General features: G+C 39.9%; 1 protein-coding gene across 1 annotated transcript in view; it reads left to right on the top strand.

Moving 5' to 3' along the window:
• Positions 1 to 22,220, top strand: part of LOC122549894 (ATP-binding cassette sub-family A member 13-like) — a 277,518-nt gene that overhangs the window by 232,120 nt on the left and 23,178 nt on the right. Inside the window, exons 48-52 of the mRNA XM_043690092.2 lie at positions 2,891 to 2,945; positions 8,419 to 8,596; positions 10,218 to 10,333; positions 15,719 to 15,875; positions 17,168 to 17,421. Coding sequence (XP_043546027.2) covers positions 2,891 to 2,945; positions 8,419 to 8,596; positions 10,218 to 10,333; positions 15,719 to 15,875; positions 17,168 to 17,421 — 760 coding nt within the window. The remainder of the gene's footprint in view (positions 1 to 2,890; positions 2,946 to 8,418; positions 8,597 to 10,217; positions 10,334 to 15,718; positions 15,876 to 17,167; positions 17,422 to 22,220) is intronic.

Genomic DNA, 22,220 nt, shown 5'->3' on the forward strand with positions numbered 1-22,220 from the left:
CCATATACTTAAATGAATCAGCATATGCTACAAATAAACAATTGAAGGGAAAGTTATACACAGTGGTGCAAAGGCAGAGACATGAACTTATTTCAGAAAGTTGGAAAGGTGGAGGGTTATACTGATAAAGGAGGGGTTAAGCCATGAGGGTATTAAATAATCGGATGAGAATTTGAAATATTGTATAATTGTCAGACAGAGAGCCAGTGAAACTCTGAAGGAAAGCAGTAATGAAAGAATGAATAGGACTTCTTAAGAGTTAGGATATGAACAGCAAAAGTTTTGATGAATGGTTGTTCCCAAAGGATGAGAATTGTTTATCAAGGTGATTTAGTAAACCCACATTCCCAGTGTGTAGAAGCTGTGCTTGTAGGAATTGAGGATTGGAGCTAAACTGGCAGTATGTTTGATTTTCTGCTTGTTCAGCTGCCTCTGCGGACCTCCAAATTGGAGAGTGAAGCCTTAAGAAACAACCTTTTTTCTTCATTGATATTGCTTTTTTTTTGTCCAGATAGAAAAATACCTCATTAATGTGACCATGATAAATGTTTCTCAATAAGTAACCATTAATAAATGATACAGTGGATTCTTTTTAAAGTCTATGTCTTGAGGTAAATATTTTTCATGCAAAGTGTCACTTTTGAGTAGTCGTGAGTAGACACCTTGGGGAATTGTGGGACGGACACCCTTCTCTTGGTCAGTGTATCCTGATCACTATCTTTCAATCACGGCTGGAATTATACATATGTCACTGAGGTTGATGTTAGCAGAGGTCTTTATTTAACTGAAGGCTTATCCGAATTGCCAGCATTCACTTGTCAGTGAAAACTGACAGTTATAATCATTCTTTGGAGAAGTTCTGAAAGAATAAGTGACACATTGAAATGGCATCCCAGCAAGGAACTAATGTATTGAGAAGAAGAAGGGTGAGAAGAAAATCAAGGAAGAATTCATTCTGTTTTGATTTTGAGGATATGTAATGCTCTTATTTTGTCATAGAGATGTACAGCACGGAAACAGACCCTTTGGTCCAACCCATCCATGCTGACCAGATATCTTAACCCAATCTAGTCCCACCTGCCAGCACCCAGTCCATATCCCTCCAAACCCTTCCTATTCATATACCCATCCTGATGCCTTTTAAATGTTGCAATTGTACCAGCCTCCCCCACTTCCTCTGGCAGCTCATTCCATACACGTACCACCCTCTGCGTGAAAAAGTTGTCCCGTAGGTCTCTTTTATATCTTTCCCCTCTCACCCTAAACCTATGCCCTCTAATTCTGGACTCCCCGACCCTAGGGAAAATACTTTGTCTACTTATCCTATCCATGCCCCTCATGATTTTGTAAACCTCTATAAGGTCACCCCTCAACCTCCGACGCTCCAGGAAAAACAGCCCCAGCCTGTTCAGCCTCTCCCTATAGCTCAGATCCTCCAACCCTGGCAACATCCTTGTAAATCTTTTCTGAATCCTTCCAAATTTCACAACATCTTTCCGATAGGATGGAGATCAGAACTGCACACAATATTCCAGCAGTGGCCTAACCAATGTCCTGTACGGCCGCAACATGACCTCCCAACTCCTGTACTTAATACTCTGACCAATAAAAGAAAGTATACCAAATGCCTTCTTCACTATCCTATTTACCTACGACACCACTTTCCAGAAGCTAATAACCTGCACTCCAAGGTCTCTTTGTTCAGCGACACTCCCTAGGACCTTACCATAAAGTATATAAGTCCTGCTAAGATTTGCTTTCCCAAAATGCAGCACCTCGCATTTATCAGAATTAAACGCCATCTGCCACTTCTCAGCCCACTGGCCCATCTGGTCAAGATCCTGTTGTAATCTGAGGTAACTTTCTTCGCTGTCCACTACACCTCCAATTTTGGTGCATCTGCAAATTTACTAACTGTATCTCTTATGCTCACATCCAAATCATTTATATAAATGACAAAAAGTAGAGGACCTAGCACTGATCCTTGTGGCACTCCACTGGTCATAGTGCTCCAGTCTGAAAAACAACCTTCTACGACCACCCTCTGTCTTCTACCTTTGAGCCCGTTCTGTATTCAAATGGCTAGTTCTCCATGTATTCCGTGAGATCTAACCTTGCTATCTAGTCTCCCATGGGGAACCTTGCCGAGCGCCTTACTGAAGTCCATATATTTCACATCTACCATTCTGCCCTCATCAATCCTCTTTGTTACTTCTTCAAAAAACTCAATCAAGTTTGTGAGACATGATTTCCCATGCACAAGCCATGTTGACTATCCCTAATCAGTCCTTGTCTTTCCAAATACATGTACATCCTGTCCCTCAGGATTCCCTCCAACAACTTGCCCACCACCGAGGTCAGGCTCACCGGTCTATAGTTTCCTGGCTTGTCCTTACCACCCTTCTTAAACAGTGGCACCACGTTAGCCAACCTCCAGTCTTCCGGTACCTCACCTGTGACTATCGATGATACAAATATCTCAGCAGGAGGCCCCCCAATCACATCTCTAGCTTCCCACAGAGGTCTAGGGTACACCTGATCAGTTCCTGGGGATTTATTCACCTTTATGCGTTTCAAGACATCTCATGTCTATTTCATTTCTTTTCTTGCTTTACTGCACTAATTGGTTAAGAGCTAAAGATTGATCTAATTCACTTCTCCAATATTTCTGCTTTGAAACATATTTAGAAGCATTTCTGAGCACTCTAAAAAAATCTTACTCAATGAAATGCTTGACTGGGATCAAAACTTTAACTGATCACTTTAGTACTAGCTGTGTTTAAGACCCTGTTATTTCAATTAATTCAATTTTAAATCAGAATGTCTTAATCTTTCATGTCTGTCTTATTCATGCATTTAATTTCTGTATACAAATACTCTTTGTTATTAGGAATTACACTGTACAGTCATCCTTATCGAGGAGCCCTTCCAGATGATGACAAAATGTAAGTTGTTTTATATACCTTACAATGCAATCTGTAGGTTAATATTTACAAAATGAAATTTTGGTCAGTATATTTAAGTAATTCACTAGTCATGGAATATTTATATTTATGAATTGCTGACATTTTTAGTGTGTAGCACAAAACCTGTGTGAAACCTGCAAATGGGATTTTTACTAATGCTCGTTAAGTCATTTCAAAGCTATCTCTTTCATTATGTTCAAACTCCCCATATCTATAGATCACATTTGTCTTTGCTTTGAGATTGAAATAAATAGTTAGAAACTTTGGGCATTGACTCTCTTCAGGGACGCTAGGTCTTGTTGCAAAGTTGAGTGCCATTTGGGCTGGCAAAGATGTGTTTCATCCCTGAAGCCTTATGGCTTCAATAACTTCAGAAGGCACAGAGTAGATTCAGAAAGAAAATGGAAAACAAAGGCTTTAGCAAAAGCAATAAACTTAAAAAAATTAGAGTCATACAGCTGAGAAACAGGCCCTTCAGCCCATCATGTCTATACTGACCAACAAACACCGAACTATACTAATCTCATTTACCTGTTTACTCTCCCCCAGCATTTGAAGTACTCATTCAGATGCTTCTTAAATGTTGCAAGAGTACTTAGCTTTACCACCCTCTCAGCAGCATGTTCTATGTGTCTGTCATCTGCTGGATGAAATTGTTTTTCCTCAGAGCTCCTCTAAACCACTTGCTTCTCACCTTAAACATATGCCCTCTGATCTTAGACACGCAGCCACGGGGAAGAGATTCTCGCAATCTACTCTGTTTATGCCTCTGAGAATTCTGTATACCTCAATCAGATCCTTGCTCAGCACCTCTTCTTCAGGGAAAATAAACTCAGCCTATCCAGTCTTTGTCAATTTCTGAGACTTTTCATTCCAGGCAATGTGCCAGTGAATCTTCTCTGCACCTTCCTCCAGTTCAATCTCATCATTCTTAAAGTGTGGCGACCAGAACTGACACAGTATTCTACCTATAGCCTAACCAATGTTTTATGGTTGTAACAAGACTTTCTTGCTCCTATATTCTAGCCCCAGCTAATGAAAGCAAGCATCCCATATACCTTCTTTACTGTCTACACTGTGCTGATACCTTTAGGGATTATAGACTTGTACACCAAGATCCCATCATTATTCAGTATCCCTAGGGACCTACCATCCATGGTGTATCTGCTTCCCTTATTAGATCTCCCAAAATGCATCACCTCTCACTTATCAGGATTAAATTCTAACTGCCATTGCTCTGCCCAATTTACCAGCTGATCAATGTCATTCTGTAGCCTGACTTCATGTTCCTCACTCTCAACAACACCACCAATTGTCATGTCATCTACAAAATTACTGATTACGTCTTCTACATTTATAATGAAGTCATTAGTCTACATCCCAAACAGTAAGGATCCCAGCACTGATTCCTGTGGTACATATCTGATCACAGCTTCCAATTTCAAAGTTCTCCACTGTCAATCTTTCCCTCTAATTTGGAAGCCAATTTTGGATCCAGTTTGCCAACTTGACTTGGATCCCATGGGGTCTTACCTTTTGAACTTGCCTTCCATGTGAGATCTTGTCAAAGGTCTTACTGAAGTCCATGTAAACCATATCAACTGCACTACCCATCAATATATTCAGTCACCTTTTCAAAAAACTCAATTAAATTAGCCAGCCAGGATCTCCTTCTAACAAATCTGTGCTGACTATCCCTGATCAATCCCTGCTTTCCCAAGTATTAATTAGTTCTGTCCTTCATGGTTGGTTCTATAATTACCTGGCCTATCCTGCTGCCCTTTCTGGACCAAGGAACCATTTTACCTATCCTCTAGTCATCCAGCCCATCATCTGTGGCCAGTAACGTATTAAATATATCCACATGGGCCCCAGCAATCTCCTCCTGTGCCTCCCATAGCAGCCTGGAATATATCTCATCAGGCCCTGGGGGATTTATGCACCTTTATGCCAGCTAAGATATCTAATACTTCCTCCCTATTCTACTAATGTATCCCAACTGAAATCCCTGGCTATGATGTTTTTTTCCAAAGTGAATACAGATGATATGTATTAATTAATTTCATCCATGTCCACTGGCTCCATGCAAAGATTACCCCCTTGGTTTTGAACGGGTCCCATTCTTTCCCTGGTAATTCACTTATTCTTCTTCTGCTTATAAGCAGCTTTTGGTTTTCATTGATTCCAAGAGAATTTTGTGCACCCCCCCCACCTTTGCCGTCCTAATTTATTTTTTGAGCAATCTCCTACACTCTCTATACTTTTGAAAGGGCTCCCCTGTTTTTAATGTGCTGTACCTGACATATGCTTCCTTCTTTTTCTTTATCAAGCTCTTAACATCCAGGGTTTGCTGGACTTGCCCTTCACCCTTAGAGGAACGTGCTGGCCCTGAATTCTCATTGAACTACTTTTAAAAGATTCCCACTTTCCAAATATAGATTTACCTGCAAGTAACTGCCTCGAGTCTGTGATTGTCACATGCAATTTAATGATTTTGAAATTGGCCTTCCCCTAATTTAGATGTTAACTTCTGCAATATTCTTATCCCTTTCCATAATGACTTTGATACTTAGAATTATGGTCACTATGCCCAAAATGCTTGCTTACTGAAACTTCAACCATTTGACCAGTTTCATTCCCTAGGATTAGGTCTAACACTGCCCCATCTCTAGTAGGACTATTTATGTACTGGTACAACAACTCTGCTGGATGCACTATAAAAATTCCACCCTGTCTAATCCTTTCAAGCTAAAATTATCCCAGTTAATGTTAGGACAGCTGAAGTTCCCCTACAACCGTAACTGTTTCTCTCACATCTTTCTGTGTTTTGCCTACATATCAGCTCCTCTATCTCCCCCTAACAGTTGAGACATCTATAATATAATCCCAGGAACGTAATCACCCCTTTTTATTTCTAAGTTCTACCCAGATGGCCTCATTTAAAGACCCTTCTAGGACAGCAGTAATGGTTTCCCTTATCAATAATGCAATGCCCCACCTCTCTTATCATCCCCACCTGAAATTTCTATAGCCTAGAATGTTGAGCTATCAGTCCTATCCTTCTTTCCACCATGTCTCAGTGATTGTAACAACATCATATTCACATGTACTGATCAATGCTCTAAGTTCATCAGCTTTACCAGTCAAGCTCCTTACATTAACAAAGACACAATTTAGCTTTCTAGACCGCTTATGTGCCTTACCCTGCCCATGTCCTCACCACCTACTGGACTGCCGCAGCCTTCCTTCCATATCTGACTGCACCTTGCTCCTGACTGTATATCTGCTCTGTGCTCCATCGCCTGCCAAATCAATTTAAAACGTCCCCTGCAGCACAAACAAATCTTTCAGCAAGGATATTGGATGCATTCCAGGTCAGGCTCAACCTGATTAGCTTGTGCAGGTCCCACTGACCCAGAAGCTGTCCCAATGATACAAAAAACTAAAACTTTCCCCCTACACTATCCCTTTAGCCCTGTGTTCATCTGATCTATTTATCTGTTCCCGTTACTCAGTAGTGTGTGGGATGTGAAGTAATTGGAGATTCTAATCTTAGTAGCCTTCTGCTGTAATCTACTACCTAACTCCATAAATTCCTGCTGCAAGACCTCTTTTTTTTTAAACCCATGTTGTTGGTACTAACATGTACCACAATTGCTGGCTAGTCACCCTCCCCCTTCAGAATGCCCTGCAGTATTCTGAGAACATCTCTGACCCTAGCATCAGGGAGGCTATATACCATTCAAGAGTCTTGTTTGTTGCCACAGAACTGCCTTTTGATTCCCCTATGATCAAATCCCCATCATTGTCCTATAACACAGAGAGAGGCCCTTTGGCTCAAATTAGTCCATGCCGACCAAAATGTCCACCAATGCTAATCCCATCTCCCTGCACTTGGCCCATATCCTTCCTAACCTTTCCTATCCATTAATTTGTCCAAATGCCTTTTAAATATTGTTAATGTACCCACCTCAACCACTTCTGCTCGCAGCTCATTCCACATGTGTATTACCCTCTGTGTAAATAAGTTGCTCCTCAGGTTCCCTTTTATTCTTTCCCCCATCACCTTAAACTGATGCCCTCTCGTCCTTGATTCCCCAACCCTGGGAAAAAGATTGAGTGCATTCACCCTTTCCATGCCTCTCATAATCTTATACACTTCTATAAGATCCCCCCTCAGTCTCTTATGCTCTAAAGAAAAAAGTCTTAGTTTGTCCAACCCCTCCTTATAATTCAGACCCTTGAGTCCTGGCTACATCCTTGTAAATTTCTTCTGCACTCTTTCCAGTTTAATAGCATCCTTCCTATAGCAAAGTGACCAAAACTGAACATAATACTCCAAGTCCGGCCTCACCAATGTCCTGTACAACTGCAACATAACTTTCCAACTTCTGTACTCAATGCCCTGATTGATGAAGGTCAGTGTGCCAAAAGCCGCTTTCACTGCTCTGTCGACCAGCGACTCCACTTTCAGAGAACTGTGAACCTGAACTCCAAGGTCACTAAGGCTTCCGCAGTCTTTTTTCTCTCCTATTGTGCAGCAGAGCCAACTGTGGTGCCAAAAATTAATTTTCATAAAAAATCAGTAGTGGAAATATCAATGGGTCCAGATTGGTCAATCCCCTGAATGTGATGGTCTGCATTTTCAGGTTTTAAAAGAACTACAAAGATAAAGAATTCATTGGTTTTGACCACTTGGAGTTCTTTAGATTCGAGAACAGACCTAATGATGTGGATTTTATAAACCTATCTTTGCTATTCAAGAGAGAAAAATGGGGAAGTGTGTGCCAGCTGGTCTGGCATCAATAGTGTGATGTTACCAGATTCTACTTTTAGACATAGATGGGGCAGTTAGAAATCAAGAGACAATTAGGCAGGATCGGCATGGATTTCTGGAAGGGAAATCATAACAGATGGAGTTTTGAGATTATGTCTAAGAGATTGGATGAGGGGCAGCAGTGGAATTAGAGTATTTGGATTTCAAACAAACATTTGATACAGTTCCATACAAGAGGCTATTGCTTAAAATTACACAAATTTTAGGACACATGGCAGAAAGTATATGACCATAAATTGGAGATTCGTTAATGGGGTAGGAGAGACAAGAAATAAACAGTTCATTTTTGGGTTTACAGTAGTATGGTATCATAAGGGTCAATTTTGGGCCTTACCTTGGACTTTACTGGTTCACAATATCTATCAGCAACTTAGAACTGAGGACCACCTGAGAGCTATTCTGGCACACTGGTAGTGTCCTTACCTCTGAGCCAAAAGGCCTGGTTTAAAGTCCCATCTGCTCCAAAGCTGGCTGAACAGGTAGTTTAGAAAGTGTCTACTTGATTCACCGGCAGAAATTTGGTTTTATTTATTGATAATTTATCCATGTTAAATAAATTGACATTGATAAAGCAAGTTTAATATGTGATTTGTTTTCATACATTTTTCCCTCAAGTATGGAGAATCTTCGACAGTGTGGAGTGGCATTCTGTATTCTGCTGGGGTTTTCTGTTCTAACAGCAAGTATTGGTGGATACGTTGTACAAGATAGAGTTACTGGGCAGAAAAGATTACAACACATCTCTGGTCTGGGCTACAGAGTATATTGGATTACAAACTTCCTGTATGACATGGTATGGAAATATGATTCCTTCCTCGAACTATACTAAAGGTCATTCATTTTGTTTGCAGTTTTAATTTATCCTTTACTCAGAAATCTGAAAGAGCGCCTCTTAGACTCCTTTGCAACTCTCAGCAGTAATGCTTTGTGCTTAATTATCAAGAAATGCACCCATTGTAAGATGAACTAAACAGTGTCCAGAGATGAATGTTATGTTCACTGGGTGTGAGCATCTGATTGGCAGGTCCCTGATAATGAATTGCATGAGAATGGCTGTCTATGGTAGATGCTGGCTGGTAATAAAAATCAACAATACAATGGAGCTGATCATAAATCTTGCACACTTAGATGGTCATTCACCCCATACAATTGGACAGCCTGCCGGGATAAAACAAACTCAACTAATTTGCTTAACTTTCCATCACTTAGGATCTGTTCTTGCCAAACACTGGAAATATCATGATTGTGTGTCAAGTGCAAGTAACCAATGGAGAGCTAGTGGATGACTGTTGTGTGCCATGAATTTTCCCAAAGTTGTGAGAGAGCTAGGGTTGAGGTGAGGGTGCAGGTGGTGATGGTGATGAACACAGAGAGGGGGAGAGATTTCTGAGTAGAGATAGACAAGGAGCCATAAGTGGACCAAACAAATCAGTAGGCCAGGGTGGGTATGGAATGCAGGTAAAGGTACCAAATAGAGCAATAGCTAAGGTTTGGTGAACATTTTTTTCACGATAATAACTTACATTTATATGTTGTATTTAATGCAATAAGCAACCTGAGGGACTTGACCAATTGACCACTTCGGAAAAGAGTGATTAAAAGGGTAGTTGAAAGCATGTGCAAAATAAGGATCTTAAAACAATGTTTAATTTGGAGAGATACATGGCTACACTTTGCAAGGGACTAGGATTCAGGTAGTGAATATTGGCGCAAAGGAAAGGGAAATATATTCAGAAAATTTGAATTCTGAGAAATAGAAGGGAGTATTAAACAGAAGAGTTGAGCTAGCCCATAGAGGATTTTCTAAAGAAGAATGAGCAGCACAAAAATAAGTGCTGGGAAATTGGGAGTAGGTCAGTGAAGCCAGGATATATGAATAATTGCAGTTGCCTTCCAGTCTTTCCCCCTGCCCATAGCATCCACTTTTGTGTATCTGTCTGTATCAGTGTGTAGGGAGGGAGTTTATCAGGGTATTAGAGATTTTAACTAGTAGATATAAATGCCCACTGTTCATAATTGTTTATCTATAGTGAGAATTTATTTGTAATAATAGTCTTCTTGTTAAATACAATAACTCGGTCTATGCTTTCTGTCAAACTGTGTCTAAAATACAGGCAAATTGGAGAATTTTGTGAGCTTTTAGCAAATATTTAACTTTTGTGATAACTCTAGCAATACTGGGGCTTTGATTTACAACTTGCTACACCAGTGAGGTGTTACAGTGTAGTTCATATTTCAACCAGACAGCAAGATTATAAGTGATTTGATTCAGCTTAAAAGAGTGGGATGTAATAATGGAACCACCAGTAGAATAATAAGTAGAACCAAAAATAGAACTATATCCCAGACGTATGAAAATGTTAGACTTTTTTTTCATTGTTAACTAATCTTTGTGCTTTTTTCTCCTTATCTAGCTCCATTATATGGTCCCAGTAGTTTTGTGCATTTGCGTGTTTGCAGCTTTTCAGTTTTCAGCATTCACTTACAAAGATAACCTAGGAGCTACAGCCCTGCTGCTGATTTTATTTGGGTAAGAACTGAGAGATCAAACTGAAGTTGAAAATTGTAAAAAACTAAACATGAACTTCATAGCGTGGCTTTGAACTGTATACACCAACAAGATGTCAGATTTGACCCCCTTTGCTGAGTGATCTGCCCTTATACATGATTGTGGTGAGAACATAACAGCTTCAGTGTTATAGGCTGGAAGGGGAAACGAAACCAGATAGCCTGTTTGATTGCGACACATTGCCTGAAGTGATTTATAGACTGCACTTTTTGCCATTCAATCAAAAATATGAATTGGCCATGGTTTAGAGGCACTGATGAGACTCCAAAATAATTGTAGTTTCAAGTCTCATTCTGAAAATCTAAGCATATAATCTAAATAAAAGTTTACAAAGAAACAGATATATGGAATTGTTCATGAAGAGCAGATAGTTGAATTTGTAGCCATTATAGTCAAAATTATTAGATTAGATTCCCTACAGTGCGGAAACAGGCCATTCGGCCCAACAAATCCACACCAACCCTCTGAAGAGTAACCCACCCAGTCCCATTTCCCTCTGACTAATGCACCTAACACTAGGGGCAATTTAGCACGGATAATTCACCTGATCTGCACATCTTTGGACTGTGGGAGGAAACCGGAGCACCCGGAGGAAACCCACGCAGACACAGGGAGAGTGGTATTATTGATAGTGTTGACTGATAAATTTCAGTACAAAATGGAAGGTGTGCTTCACTATTGCTGGTGTGTTTCTTTGAATAAGATGTTAAACTTTCTATCCCCTCAGGACATTGAGGTTCCTATAGCACTCTTTGAAGAGAGCTGAGGAGTCCTATTGGCATCCTGATCAATATTAAACCTGCAAACAAATTCAAAAACTCGTTTACCTAATTATTTAGTATATTACTGTTTGGAATCTGTATGTGTACTGTATTGAATTGGCTATAAGAGGTTTTGCAATGGAAGGGTCATGGAAACACAATAGAATCTCTTTCTTTGGTAAATTTTCAGAGATTGCACAATACATTTGCCTTTTACAGAACTGCTGTTTGAGTGGAAATGTCAGCCTAGACATCAGCCCATGTTATGGTCAGTTAAATAATACTTGAAAATAAATTATCAATGTTATGACTAGACTCCAGAAAGAGAAAACATATAATGCAGCGAAGGGCAGTGGGAAACTAGAGAATTGGGAAGCTTACAAAGACCAACAGAGGGCAACAAATAAAGAAATAAGGAGGGAGAAGATTAAATATGAGGGTAAGCTAAATAATATAAAGGAAGACTGTAAGACCTTCTTTAGATATATAAAAGGAAAAATAGAGACAAAAGGGAACATTGGGCTGCTGGAAGTATATTGTAAATCAGGGCAAAGTCAGCACGGTTTCATCAAGGGTAGGTCATGCCTGATAACTCTGCTAGAATTCTTTGAGGAAGTAGCAAGCAGGTTAGACTAAGGAGAGCCAATGGATGTTAGCTACCTGGACTTGAAGAAAGCCTTGACAAGGTGCTGCACAGGAGGCTACTGAGTAAGATAAGGGTCCACGGTATCAGAGGCAAGATGGATAGATGTTTGGCTATCTGGCAGAAAGCAGACAGTGGGGATAAAAGGGTCTTTCTCAGGATGGCAGCTGGTGACAAATGGTGTTCTGCCAGGCTCAGTGTTAGGACCACTACTTTTCACTTTATAAATTAACGATCTAGATGAAGGAACTGAGGGCATTCTGGCTCAGTTTGCAGATGATACAAAGAGAGGAAGAGGGACAGGTAGTATTGAGGAGGCAGGAAGGCTGCAGAAGGATTTGGACAGGTTAGGAGTGCGAGCAAAGAAGTGGCAGATGGAGTACAATGTGGAAAAGTGTGAGGTCATGCACTTTGGTAGGAAATATAGAGGCATGGAATGTTTTCAAAATGGGGAGAAAATTGAAGTGCAAAGAGTTCTAGTCCAGGATTCTCTCAAGGTAAACTTACAAGTTAGGAAGGTAAATGCAATGATGGCATCTATTTTGATAGGACATGAATATAAAGACAGAAATATATGTGTGAGGGTCTGTTAGGCTCTGGTCAGGCCACATTTGGAGTATTGTGCACTGTTTTGGGCTCCATATCTCAGGAAGGAGGTAATGGCCTTGGAGCGTGTTCAGAGGAGGTTCATGAGAATGGTCCCAGGAATGAAAGCTTAACATAGGAGGAATGTTCGAGGACTCTGGGTCTATACTCGATGGAGTTTAGAAAGATGAGGGGAGATCTAATTGAAACATTCAGCATACTGAAGAGCCGAGACAGAGTAGATGTTGGAAAGATGTTTCCATTGGTCAGAGAGATTAGTACCCGAGGGCACATCCTTGGAGTAAAGGGAAGACCTTTTAGAATGGAAAAAAGGAGAAACTTCTTCAGTCAGAGAGTGGTGAATCTATGGAATTCATTGCTGCAGAAGGCTGTGGAGGCCAGGTCATTGAGTATGTTTAAGATTGAGACAGATAGGTTCTTGAGAATTAAGGGGATCAAGTGTTATGAGGAGTAAGCAGGAGAATGGGGTCAAGAAACTTATCAGCCATGATTGAATGGCAGAGTAGACTCGATGAGCTGAATGACCCTAATTTCTGCTCCTATGTCTTATGAACTTAAGGTTCTCCAATCCAATACAGTTCCAGACATGATATTCAAAACTGTTAATTCCCCAGGTCAGAGGATGAACTGGATCCCTTTCTTTACTTACCAGCTCCTTTAGTTGGTTGCAGCAAGATTAATTTAGGAAACCCTTCATTTTTTGGTCACTTTTCTCCCAGAACATAAATGAATTAATGTTTTTAAAAGGAACCAATTTAACCAGATTTCCTTGAATTAATAAAAACTGTGAGCTTATTAATTTCCACATCCGAGAGGACATATTAACCCAACACACATGCATATAAATTAGAAACAAGTGGCTATTGCAGTGCAGCTATTGCAGTGTTATTGCTGGCTTTGATATTGGGAATTGAACAATTAGTTTTACAATCCTTAGTTTTGTAGGTTGGTTGAAATTTTGTAGTTCTGATACTTTTCCATTACAATTTAATTCTGTATTCAGGATGAGAGAGTCTTTTTGTTGTCCTATTTCCTTCTGTCTAGTTTCCAGCACTTGGAGTGAGTGAAGATCATTTTACCTGCAACACAGAGGTGGCTAGTGGTTAGTTCTTTGACTGTGACATTAGCAGCATTCTGATGCTCGAACCCAACTGTTACATTTGCGAATGTTCAGTCCCACATGCACACACTCCAGTAGAGTTGAAACTGGCTTTTTAATGCCTAGCCATGTGTATTCTTTAAATCAAAAAGCACAAAATCTGTCAGCAATTTGGGGCACAATATCCAGGGGGTATCTAGCTGTTGAGCAGGAGGTCATCAGTCTCTCATTGTCTTTGGACTCCTAAGAAATCACAGTTGAGACTATTTTGTCTCAGCTCTTCCCCTCTTTCAAGGGCTGTTGTTTGAAGTTCCCTTCATATCTGTAGGTATGACATTCTGTGTGTCTATCTTTCCAGACAGCCACTTAATTTACATCTGCAGCTATCTTTGTCTGCATCAATCCTCTTTTTAAAAAACTACATTGTGGAATTGCAAATTAAAAATTTTTACAGTATTTTGGGTTTTTGACTAGTGGACATAATATCACAAAAGAATTGATCAATTGACTGTCCAATAGTTTTTGCGATATAAAAAAGTTCTATGTGATGAATAACATCACTTTTGCGAATTGATCTGTGTATTCTTGCAATACCTTATTGTTATCCTGCAATTCTATGAACGCCTATAGACTGTGGCCCTGACTGTAAATACCTCTGATCAGATTAGGAAAAATGAATAAAAGGACTTTATTAAACTCTGCTTCAGGATTGGAGCCTTGATAAGCACCAGGACAGATTGAAAATGATGTTTAGCAGAACAGGATTCATTCTGTAAGCTGGGTTCCCATCTGGACAGACATTGCAACAGGGACTGAACCTTGCGTTTCTGCCTTACTTTGTGACTTGGAAAGTGTTGTATTATTACAATAGCCAGTCACATTGAAGGTTTTCTTCTGCTTTTCCTTTTTAACAGAAAGGAAGCAATAGGGAAAGGTCACACACTGGCCAACCACAGGATAGAATTGGCGCCAATGTGAACCCCAAACGTTTTGACAGTTTCTCTTTTCTAACTTTTCAACTGCTTCCCCTTGTAAATTTCTTCAATACCTCATCGTCCCATTCATCAAACCCATCCCAGGTCAACACCTCTTCAGCCAGACTTTCCAGTGGGATCAATGGTAGAGATGTGTTTACACAGAATGTTCTGCTCCATGGATTTAAAGGACTATGAGGATTTTGGTTGTGAACCTCAGGGATAATGTGAGGGTTAATCACAGGAACAAATGCACACAACACAGAATTTGGCCCAACCTCAGATTAATTTGTTTATTGATCTCACAGGATTTCTCCTATGATTTGTGAAAAACTTTCCAGATGCAAAATGCTGATACAAAGTTGACTAAAACTTGCATGACTAACCACAGTTCAAATCATTTATGATTTGATTGCGATTTGAAATTCTTCCAGTGCAAACTGCTCTATAGTTTGAATAAAACTTGTAATTTTACACACACAGTTGGCCACTAATGTTGATTTTTGGCTTGGATCTAGAAATGATCAGTCTCCATCCACCTTCTCCTGACTGCAGGAACCACACCCTGGTGTTGTTCTCCTTTCATGAAGATCATATACATCTCCTGTTATTATCCTGCTGAATTGTCCAGTGTATAAAGCCCTCTTTACTTTGCTTTGGATATTTTCTAATCAACCTATTCAGAGATGTAATTACATACCTCTCGAGCAGCCTACACCTGGCCTTGAGAGGATTGGGTGGACATGTTATTTCAATAGCAGGGAATGTTACAATCGCAACCTGATAGTGAGGGATATCAGGCTGTAGATTGATGGATGTGTGAATGCTGCTTCTGTTGAAACCATTGTTTATGACAATGTCTCTTGACGGCTTTGATTTGAATTTGTCAATGCCATTTGCCTTCCACCATTGTTTGTCATAATGTTGCTCCCAGTGTTTTTTATTAAGCCAGGGTTCAGCTGGTTCATGCTTCTGCTCGAGTTGCAATGAACACCTTCATACTTGTCTGTTAGTCACGTTGTGTTGAGGTTTGGTAATTCATGCTTTACAATTCAAAACTATGTTTATTGATCTTAGGATTTTACAGTCGGGGCGGTCATGCCTTTCAGTAATTTGGACAGAAAGAGTTAAGAACTAACACGGTTTCAAATAAAGCTATAACATAAGCAATCATAAACAGTAATTGTCATTGATCGATAATCACAAGAAAATGTATTTATATTATTTTCTCTGCTTGTTCACCTGTGTTTTTCTTTTTTTCAGATTTGCCACAATGCCCTGGATGTATCTTCTGTCAAGGCTTTTCTCCAGCTCAGATGTAGCTTTTATCACATATGTGGCGATTAACTTAGTGCTGGGTCTCTGCACTATCCTTGCAGCCTATCTTCCTCGTTTTCTGGCTCTATTATCCAGCCAAGGGGTAAGAAAGCAACCCTGAAATAATCACAAAATGAATGTTTGGAAAACTTGTGTTTGATTCAATCGATTTCTGAAATTTCTTATGAAGAACCAAAGTAAGGAATTATTTGAATCTCAATTTGAAAGAAAATTCTAGGATTGTGGGAAGTATTCCTTTTGAACTCAGACTGTCTTAAATGTTTTATAAGGTGCTTAAACTTAAAAAAAAAACTGAAGTCAGACACCTTAGAGACAAAAAGGCATAGAATTAAATATGACCTTTGTTCTTTAGGCATGCTTCTTCCACATCCTGACCTTATTCTATTGTGAAATTTCTCTTATGCACTTAATCTTTACAACAAATTAGTCTAAATTAAGGGGGCGGTACGGTGGCTCAGTGGTGAGCACTGCTGCCTCACAGCACCAGGGTCCCAGGTTCAATAGTAGCCTCAGGCGACTGTGTGGAGTTTTCACATTCTCCCCGTATCTGCGTGGGTTTCCTCCGGGTGCCCTGGTTTCCTCCCACAGTCCAACGATGTGCAGGTCAGGTGAATTGGCCATGCTAAATTGCCCATTGTGCTAGGTGCATTAATCAGATAGAAATGGGTCTGGGTGGGTTACTCTTCGGAAGGTCAGTGTGGACTGGTTAGGCCGAAGGGCCTGTTTCCACACTGTAGGGAATCTAATCTAATCTAGTCATTACTGCAAACATAATCTATTTTAACCTTCTACTGCTTGCTTTTGTTCTTCAGACAAAAAAAAAATTTGTACCCAGCAATACCAGTATAGTGCCAATTGGACTGGAAATATACATGTGGGCTTGTTTATTTAATCACCATAGACACAATCAACAAATAAAATGGGACAAACGTGGAACCACACTAATGTAACTAAAATTGAGTATAAAGAGTCATCAATCTAATAAAACAATGAAATGTCTTCCATTAATCTGATTATTAATAAGCAGAGAAATTTTGCACTATGAGTATTTTAAATCTAATTAACGTAACATGCAACTCTTCTGGAATAACAACCAGAGTTTTCCTGTTACAGTTTCTTATTGTTAACTTTATATTTGTTAAATCAGTCAACATAGAGCAGAATGTAACTTAAAAAGAAATAGTATCAAGAGGAATTTAAATTCCAAAGGCATAAACCTTTCATGAAAATAAGCATTTCATATAAAATGTGTTGAAATGGAGAAGGTAACTGTAATTCTAGTAAATTTGGGACTGAGATAACTAATAAATGTACTGTCAATATAGACATCAGTTCTAAAATTAAAATGTTAATGTTTATTTCATCTTCCTTCAGCAACTATTGAGAGTTTACAGTGTACTTCGCTGGGTCTTCATCATTTTTCCACAATTTTGCCTGGCCTTTGGGCTGATAGAACTATCCTACAATCAGTTGAAGTTTGATCTCACCAAGGATTTTGGAGTTGACTCGTACGTGAGTCCGTTTGAGATGGACTTCCTGGGCTGGGTCTTTGTAGCAATTACCCTGGAGGGATGTTTATTTTTGTTCCTTCGTCTCCTATTCCAAGGAAATTTGCTGTATAAACTCTGGTAAGTTATTTAGAGGCAGAGAGATGCGCTGCACAGAATCAGACCCTTTGATCCAACCCATCCATGCCGACCAGTTATCCTAACCTAATCTCGTCTTATTTGCCAGCACTAGGCCCATATCCTCTAATCCTTCCTATTCATATGCCCATCCAGATGCCTTTTAAATGTTGTAATTGTACCAACCTCCACCACTTCCTCTGGCAACTCATTTCATATACGTACCACTCTCTCAATGAAAACGTTGCCTCTTAAGTGTTTTCTAATTTTTTTCCTTCTCACTCTAACCTATGCCCTCTAATTCTGGACTCCCCCAACCCAGAGAAAAGACCTTGTCTATTTACCCTATCCCATACCCCTAATGATTTTATAAACCTCTATAACGTCACCCCTCAGACTCCAACACTCCAGGGAAAACAGCCACTGCCTATTCTCCCTATAGCTCAAATTCTCCAACCCTGGCACCATCCTTGTAAGTCTTTTCTGAACCCTTTCAAGTTTCACAACATCTTTCCAATAGAAGGGAGATCAAAATTGTACACAATATTCCAAAGGTGACCTAACCAATATTCTGTACAGCCGCAACATGACCTCCAACTCCTTAACTCAATACTCTGACCAATAAAGGAAAGTATACCAAATGCCTTCTTCACTACCCTGTGTACCTGCAACTCCATTTTCCAGGAACAATGTATCTGCACTCCAAGGTCTATTTGTTCAGCAACAGTCCCCAGGACCTCACCATTAAATGTATAATTCCTGCTCTGATTTGCCTTTCCAAAATGCAGCATCTCACAATTATCTATTGTGGCAATATTGCCCCTAAGTATAGCCATAATGCTATCCCTTCTCAAAAACACCACTCCCTCTTCTCTTGCGCACCTTTTCTGTCCTTGCGAAAGCATTTTCCTCCTGGAATATTAAGCTGCCAGTCCTGTCTATCTCTAAGCCACATCTCTGTGATTGGTATGGTATCCCAGTCCCATGTTCCTACCTATGCCCTGAGTTCATCTGCCTTCCCTGTTAGGCCTCTTGCATTGAAATAAATGCAGTTTAAGTGATCAGTCATACCTTGTCTGACTGCCTGCCCTGACTGTTTGAATTGCTCCTTTTCTAAGCTGTACCAGTCTTAGATTGATCTCTTCTCTCACTATTCCCCTGGGTCCCACCCCCCCCCCCCCCCCCCCCACCTTACTAGTTTAAATCCTCCTGAGCAGCTCTAGAAAATCTCCCTGCCAGTATATTTACCCCTTTCCAATTAAGATGCAATTCATCCTTCTCGTGCAGGTCACTTGTACCCCAGAAGAGATTCCAATGATCCAAAAATGTGAACCCTTCTCTGCTGCACCAGCTCCTCAGCCACACATTCATCTGCTCTATCCTCCTATTCCTACCCTCACTAGCTCATAGCACCGGGAGTAATCCAGATATTACTATCCTCAAGGACCGCCTTTTTAAATTCCGGCATAACTTTCTCTATTCTACCTTCAGAATTTCATCCTTTTCCCTTCCTATGTCATTGGTACCAATGTGTACAACAACCTCCTGTTGGTCCCTCTCCCCTTTGTGAGCATTCTGCACCATCTCCAAGATATCCTTGACTCTGGCACCAGGGAGGCAATACACCATTCTGATGTCTTGTTGCTGGCTGCAGAAACATCTGTCTATGCCTCTGAGTAGAGGGTCCCCTATCGATTGCTTGGAACCTGACGTGCTCCTCATTGCATTAGAGCCTGTCTTGATATCAGAAACCTAGCTGATCATGCTTCATTCCCCTGAGAATCAATCACCCCTTACATTTTCCAAAACAGCATATTTGTTTGAGATGGGATAGCCACAGGAGACTCCTGCACTATCTGCCTCCCTCTCCAACCTTTTGTAGAGTTAACCCATCCACCCAACTATATCTGTGGTTTTTTCCTCCCTTCCTATAACTGTCGTCCATCACACCCCCTAGCTCCTGTAAATTCCTTATTACCTCTAACTGCTGTTCCAACTGATCCATGCAATATGATAGGATTCACAACCAAACACACTTCCTGTAAACGTAATCATCAGTAACATGAAAACTCTCCGTGATCTCCCACATCCAATAGGAAAAGCACATCATTCTGCTAAAGGCCATCTTTGCTCCTTCACAATCTACAGATCCAGAAAATAGCCTAGTCATACAGCTCTAAAAACACTGCTCCAGGCTAACTTAGTATTTCTGGTTTATATTATTAAAATTTAATCAAGGGACAGATCTCAATAAAGCATAAACTCAAGAAAGAACCCATTCTACTCACTATTGTAGATTTACAGTAAGGTTACACTTAAAAACTATGCACTTATCTGCTTCTGTGCTGTGACTCTTCCACACAGATTCCGTCAAGGTCTGCTGTTTGTTCATTTTTCCTCAATACACTCCGATGCCAGAGATACTTGAACTCAAACAGCACAGGCAGTAACTGTGCAGATTCACTGCTGTGTCAGACAGCAGTGTAGCTAGTTTTTCTCTGACTATGTGGTCTCTGCCAAAGTCTGTCTTCCTCCTTTTTAAAGTGCCGTTGTTTTGATCTTCTTCCCCCCAAAGTTCCAAGAAAATGCAACAGCTTATAAAACAGGAATTCCTGCTCCTGGAATTCAAGGAAATCATCTCCAATACCTAAAATACCTCAAAAAGAATCAGCTCTTGCAGCCACAATTTTTCCCTTCCTCCAAGTTGGATTACCATTCTTTTGACCCATTTAGTATTCCAAGGTACTTAGGAATTAAATGAAACTACAAATGCAAGAATTATGGATAAAGAAGCATAGAAATACACTTGACATTTAGTTCATCAACCTCTGTCATTCCTCACACCACCTACCCTATCATACTGAGCATATTCTATTATGGAATTTTTCCCACTTTAATCTTTGATAACAATTTGTTTTTAAATAAAAATTAGGTCTTAAATTTCTATTACTTTTTTCATATTTTACAAAAAAAGCATTTTCTCCTTCTTAGCTTTACCAATATATGAACTATTGGGTCAGAAACTGTATAAAATTACATGATGCAATCAATACATAAAATTGACGGAGGACTGTCATTTTCATGAATTAAGCAAGCAACCAGTGCTCATCCTTTTAATGATTGGCAGTACACATTAACAGGGGCTTGAATATTAAGATTTCCTGAAGGTATTTAAAGACCGCCTGCAGCTTCTAAAGAGAGCCAATGTCAATGAGCCATGAACAAAGTGATCAGTCTTGTGAATACTATCTGCGACCCACATTAAAGGAGCCTCTTGTGACATCCCTGACAGCTTTGCTGGGAGCTCAGATAGTTTTGCTTGGAGCAATAACTGTTGCTTTCACTGTTCTGGATTCAAGTATTTCCTCAATCTTTCCGCTGATGAAGAAAAACATTTGCAGAGCATCTTTAGTTCTTATTCTGAGCAGTGAGCATGTTGACATGCGACAACCTCATGGTGCCCTCTTTCAGCATGACACCAAATCAATGCAGAACAAAGGGATGGGATGCAGACCGGAGGTACAATAGGGGATGATGTACAGACAAGTAGAGAAAAAGAACCAAGTCGGTCTAAAAGGCAGTGCAAATATAGTCATATTCAAGCAGAAAGGAGTACAGCAAGGTTGGATTTTATTTATTTTAATGAAAGGAGTCTTTCAAGTAATGCAGGAGAGTGAGAGTGTTGATTAGCAGATTGGGGTTATTGTTATCATTTGAGATATGGTTGAGGGACGGACAGGTGTAGTAGGTCAGTATCCAGGGTATGGGATTGTTACACAAGATAGTGGAGTGTAAAAGAGGAGGCAGAGTTGCATTATTATTCAAGAAGTCAATTCTTGCAGTAAGGAGGGATGATTTCTTACACATTTCCTCAAAAGAACTTAAAAATAAAACGGAGACAATCACTTTGGGGTTGTACTATTGTCGCACAATCTATTAGGGAGGGATAGGTATGCAGGCAAATATCAGAGAAGTTTAAAAATCATTTGGTAATAATAGTGGGGGATTTAAACGTCTCCAATATTAACTGGGATAGACAAAATATGAAAGGCTTAGGGCGAAGGAATGCTTAAAATATGTCTCAGCTTTTAAGTCAGCACATTAAAAAGTCCAAAAGGAGAGGGATATTCCTATGGTTTCAGGAACAAAACTGGGCAACTGATAGATCTGGCAGTGGGGGAGGGTAATATTTCAGTGATCGTGACCATAATTCAGTAAGATTTAAAGCAATTATGGATAAGGACAAAGGTGGACTGTAAATAAAGGTTCAGAACTGGGGGAAGGCCAATTTTAATAAGTTAAAACAAGATCTGGCCAAATTGGACTGGAAACAGCTACTTGCAGAAAAATCCACATCACAGCAGTGGGAGACATTCAGAAGGGTGTTATTGAGAGTTCAAGGCCAACATGTTCCCTTAAAGGTAAAGTATGGAACCAAAAATTTGAGTGAAACCTTGATGTCAAGGGATGTACAAGAGTAGACAAGAATAAAATAAAAGAAAAAAATGGAAGCTTATGATAGATACAGAAAGTTCAAATCAGCTGATGCCCTAAAAAGAGTATAGAAACTGCAGGCAGTGGATTACTTAAAAAATAAATCAGGCAAGCGAAGAGGCTGACATAAAAAAACACTGGCAAGTAACATTTTTAAAAATCCAGAGACATTTTAGTAGTACATTAGGGACAAGAAAATAACCAATGGAAAAGTAGGGCCCATTAGGAACTGAATAGCAATCTATGTGTGGAGCCAGAAGATATAGATGAAGTTTTAAATGAATACCTTGCACTTGTATTTATCATAA

The sequence above is a fragment of the Chiloscyllium plagiosum genome, unplaced genomic scaffold, assembly GCF_037043375.1.
Source record: "Chiloscyllium plagiosum isolate Xiang-an unplaced genomic scaffold, Cpla_swu_hap1 HiC_scaffold_5, whole genome shotgun sequence".
Classification (NCBI taxonomy): Eukaryota; Metazoa; Chordata; class Chondrichthyes; order Orectolobiformes; family Hemiscylliidae; genus Chiloscyllium; species Chiloscyllium plagiosum.